Source organism: Ascaphus truei, assembly GCF_040206685.1.
Source record: "Ascaphus truei isolate aAscTru1 chromosome 12 unlocalized genomic scaffold, aAscTru1.hap1 SUPER_12_unloc_4, whole genome shotgun sequence".
NCBI classification, from domain to species: Eukaryota; Metazoa; Chordata; class Amphibia; order Anura; family Ascaphidae; genus Ascaphus; species Ascaphus truei.
The window spans coordinates 173,139-177,654 of NW_027453840.1; the positions used below are offsets into that span (position 1 = coordinate 173,139).

General features: G+C 45.9%; 2 protein-coding genes across 2 annotated transcripts; one reads left to right on the top strand and one right to left on the bottom strand.

Moving 5' to 3' along the window:
- Window positions 1–644: 644 nt before the first annotated feature.
- On the bottom strand, window positions 645–1,025 carry LOC142473657 (histone H2B 1.1-like). The gene has a single exon (XM_075580749.1). It carries the CDS (start codon window positions 1,023–1,025, stop codon window positions 645–647), a length of 381 nt encoding a protein of 126 aa, XP_075436864.1.
- A 326-nt stretch (window positions 1,026–1,351) lies between these two features.
- LOC142473658 (histone H2A type 1-like) lies at window positions 1,352–1,747 on the top strand. Its single transcript, XM_075580750.1, has one exon. The coding sequence runs from the start codon at window positions 1,352–1,354 to the stop codon at window positions 1,745–1,747; it is 396 nt and encodes a 131-aa protein (XP_075436865.1).
- The last annotated feature ends 2,769 nt before the right edge of the window (window positions 1,748–4,516 follow it).

The window sequence follows — 4,516 nt, forward strand, 5'->3', positions numbered from 1 at the left end:
TGTGCGACAAACTATAAAAGGCCAATTCTGATAATGCAAATGAATGTGCTCGTATCTAACGCATGTGGCAAACACGGATTGCATGGTCTGTTACTAATCCCAAACTGCACTAGGATTTTCCCCCGATCAGATGCGGTATATACCATGCGGGTGTGAGGGCATCATTTCATGCACACTTATTCTGACACGTGCACATATAATCTGTATTTTAGTGAGGCTCAAAAAAAGTAAATGAGGGAAAATAATCGCAGGTTATTAACCCCAAATCCTACTTCCCGAGCACGAACCACATTACTAACACAGCAGCGCCACCCTGTGGGATGTGTGTGACCTGCAGATTATCTGAAGGGGATTCTCGGCGATTGTCACTTTGTCTGCGGTTCTCCCGCCTCTTACTAACAAAACACCACAAGTGCAGCAAACACGTGGCTGGGTAGGAAGCCATAGAGCTAAAAATACATCACATAAGATACTTTATAATATATAATAGTTACAAAAGCAAATAACTGAAAAAGTGCAATGTATAATAGAACACTTCCCTTTTATCCCGAGCACAGATGACATATGAGCATATCTCTTATAGTGATAAAGTGGGTGGCTCTTAGAAGAGCCTTTGTGTGTGTGGGTCAGTGATGAGATCGGGGTTACTTGGCGCTGGTGTACTTGGTGACCGCCTTGGTGCCCTCGGACACGGCGTGCTTGGCCAGCTCTCCCGGCAGCAGCAGGCGCACAGCGGTCTGGATCTCCCGGGAAGTGATGGTCGAGCGCTTGTTGTAATGAGCCAGACGGGACGATTCCCCTGCGATGCGCTCGAAGATATCATTCACAAAGGAGTTCATGATGCCCATGGCCTTGGAGGAGATGCCGGTGTCAGGGTGAACCTGCTTCAGCACTTTGTACACGTAGATCGCGTAACTTTCCTTCCTGCTCTTCCTACGCTTCTTCCCATCCTTCTTCTGGGTCTTGGTCACGGCTTTCTTAGAGCCCTTCTTGGCCGCTGGCGCAGACTTGGCTGGTTCAGGCATGTCGGGCGATGCTTCCTCTCCAAACAGCAGAGAAACAATGTCACCTAAACCCCCAGCAGCTCTATTTATAGGAGTCCTATGCAAACTAGCAGCCCCTGCATTCTGTTCTTCTATTGGCTGACTTTATCATGTGACCGTTTATGACATCATCAGTTTTCTTTCAAATTAGATGCTTGGTGGTTACAAGATTATGGAACTGATTGTCTGTTTTCAAAACTGACCAATCACAGAGGAGTTCAGCTGCTGTCTGAGTGTATAAATAAGGGCACAGGGGGCGGGGTTTGTCACTTCTCCTGTTACCCGAGCTGCTGTGTGAGTGATACACGATGTCTGGAAGAGGCAAACAAGGCGGGAAAACTCGCGCTAAGGCCAAGACTCGCTCATCTCGGGCTGGGCTGCAGTTCCCAGTCGGCCGTGTGCACAGGCTGCTTCGGAAGGGAAATTATGCTCAGCATGTGGGAGCCGGAGCCCCGGTCTATTTGGCCGCAGTGCTGGAGTATCTGACCGCTGAGATCCTGGAGTTGGCCGGTAACGCCGCCCGGGACAATAAGAAGTCCCGCATCATCCCCCGGCACCTGCAGCTCGCTGTGCGGAACGACGAGGAGCTGAACAGGCTGCTCGGAGGGGTCACCATCGCTCAGGGGGGTGTCCTGCCCAACATCCAGGCCGTGCTACTGCCCAAGAAAACCGAGAGCCACAAACCGGCCAAGAGCAGCAAGTGAGCTTCACCCCCGAGACCAGGAGCAGAGATCCCCACATACCCAACACAAAGGCTCTTTTCAGAGCCACCCACAACATCAAAAAAGCGTTATAGTATTTCACATTTCCTGCAGGACATGTTTTTATTATATTTCTATCTCCATTCTAAGTCACTTTAATTGTTTATGATAATAGTTCTCTTCATTTGTAAAGTAATGTATAATTAAGTCCATGTATGTGGAGGTGTCAGTTCTGTCATTAGAAACAGTACTGCGTTTGATACGACACTGCAGAAAGCAAATCAATATTTAATACCATAAAGGCACCTACTGTATATATAACTTGGGGGTGAACTTTAATTACCGACATGATGATTTTAAGGAAAAAATCCCAAAAAATTGATGAACTGATTAAAGTGCATTTAGTTTGCTGGAACCATAACTATAAAGCTAAACAAAAAAACTGTTTCTAGTTCATCGCTAAATAAATGAAAACAAAGTAGTGTAGCATGGCTAATACACTATAAAGTAGTGTTTGTTTCTGTTTGTGATTATACAAAAGGCGCAACGTGTTGGTATTAGGAGTCTATTCTTGAAACAATTTACCACACGGTGGCGCTGTTGGATTAGAAATCGGTATCTTCATTACTTGGCTTGTAAAGGCTAAAACCTGTTTTATTTCGGACACAAAGTCGCAAGTCATGAAGGTGTATTATACTGAAAATGTATATAATGTATCATTAAAGACAAGTGAGTAACATTGATGCAAGAACAATTAAAAAAAAAAAAAAATATTCAACCAACGTTGTTTACAGATTGCCCTCGAACATGCAAAATCAAGTCATAATATAATTAATGTTGACATGTTAGAAAATAAAATAGCATAATGGTATAGAAATATTCAATAACCAAAAGGCAGAACACATAATTACAGCATCTGGTCTTCGAAATAAACAGCACAAATTTTTTGGAGGTACAATTTATCAAATTAATTCCTTTATGAGCAAGAACAATAATCAGAATTTATTTTTGCAACACTAATATACTCTGTGCTATAAACTAAAAATTACAGATCCTGTCCCTTGTCATTTTTTTTTTTTTAAATCTGAGGAACAGCAATGTCATGTACGGTCCATCTGTGAGCATGTGGCCCATATACTATCTGTCACGGACCGCACACAAATGAGCATGTGATATGCAACCAGGGTTAATACACACGGCTACTCTAGCCAACTCACCTTTCTCCTGCACAAAGTACTTTCAATATGTTTATATTAACCCATTACTCAATTGCAATCCCATCTATGTGCGTACATCACTGGATAATTTAGGCAAAATATGTAATTATTTACCAGAGTCTCAGGTCCCTGTTTATTATAGAAAAAAAAAAAAGTGTGCACTTAACACACAATCAGTTGTAGCTAAATGTGGCAGGCAATGAAAATACTCTGTACAAAGCGTGCACCAGTTTATTCTGAGCCCCAACACATTACTTATTAAATGTTTTAATACCCCCGTCCATGGTCAGTCCGGAGTCCCGGGGCTCTGTTCCATGTATGGGAGCTGGCGGCACTCACAAGCCAATCGGATCTGGACTCAATGACCGGTTTGGCAGCGTGCTGCCACATGCCGTCTAAGCTCTGATCTGACAGCAAGGTATTGCGGAACTGCCGACTGTGCTGTGGCTCATTGGTCCTAGTCATACTGGCAGGGATAGGGTTGTCAGTTTGGTCAGGTTACACCCAGCTTACTTTACTGGTCTCCTCCAGGACATCCAAGGGATGAACTCCAATGTCCGGGGAGTGATGGTTTCATTCTTGGGACCCTGAACAAACATAGTGACAGAGGTGGCAAGGTCTTAAGTCTGACAGCAGGTCACAGCCACAATGGGAAATAAAATTGGCAAATAGCCAAGGATAGCGTCGCACCACGAGCAGGAACAGGTGAAGAGGCTGTGGTAAAAACATAGTTATTGGCAACCAGAGAAACACACTAACACGTTTCGCTCCCACAATAGGGCACACTCGACGGACACACTCTACCCCTATTAGTGGCACATAAAATTGCCCTAATCAGTTCCCAACAACATGTTGGTGTTATGGCCTGGGAGGTCTCTGCCATTACGGATGCTCTGGGCCATGCCCTAATCGATGAAAACACGGGCCATCTGCAGGGACTTAGGGGCACCATCGGACAGGTGGCAGATGCTCTGGCCCAAACATATCAGGTTGGACAAGAGTGATGACCGTGCCAGGGTCCAACTGGCTGGCCACCATCATAGTGCTGATGGTATAAGGGCACAAATATTTCAACCGCAGAATGATCTGCTCTAGCCCAATGGTGGCTCCTCTTTGTGTTGCAGCACCGGCAGCAATCTCGGCAGCCTCGGAGACTGGGACCTGGGTTGCCTGGGTGATATGGTGGGTCACCTGCTATTGCTCGAGCATGGGAATGTGACTTACCCTGGCGTTTATATGAGGAGCTGGGTTGTGGGTCCCATCGCAGGTGGATCGGTTCAAAGTGCAGTGGGGCAAACCATCCTCAGGTGCACGCCCTGTTGAAACCAAAGCATTGCCACTTATGGGTAAACTTGGTGGTCGGGTTCTGGAACTAGGGGGCACTGGGCAGCTCCACAAAGATGCATCGGACCTTGGGGTTTATGTGTGCCGAGGAGGTTGGTGGCCAGGAACTGGAACACTCGGTTGGGGTTGTTGCCAGAATAGGAGTCGAGCCGCCATGAACTCATCCGTAATCTTGACAGTTTGCTGATCCATTGATGGTTTGCTGTCCATA

Bases quoted from the DNA above. Each gene is read 5' to 3' on its own strand.
- LOC142473657 (XM_075580749.1), bottom strand. From the start codon at position 1,025: ATGCCTGAACCAGCCAAGTCTGCGCCAGCGGCCAAGAAGGGCTCTAAG.
- LOC142473658 (XM_075580750.1), top strand. From the start codon at position 1,352: ATGTCTGGAAGAGGCAAACAAGGCGGGAAAACTCGCGCTAAGGCCAAG.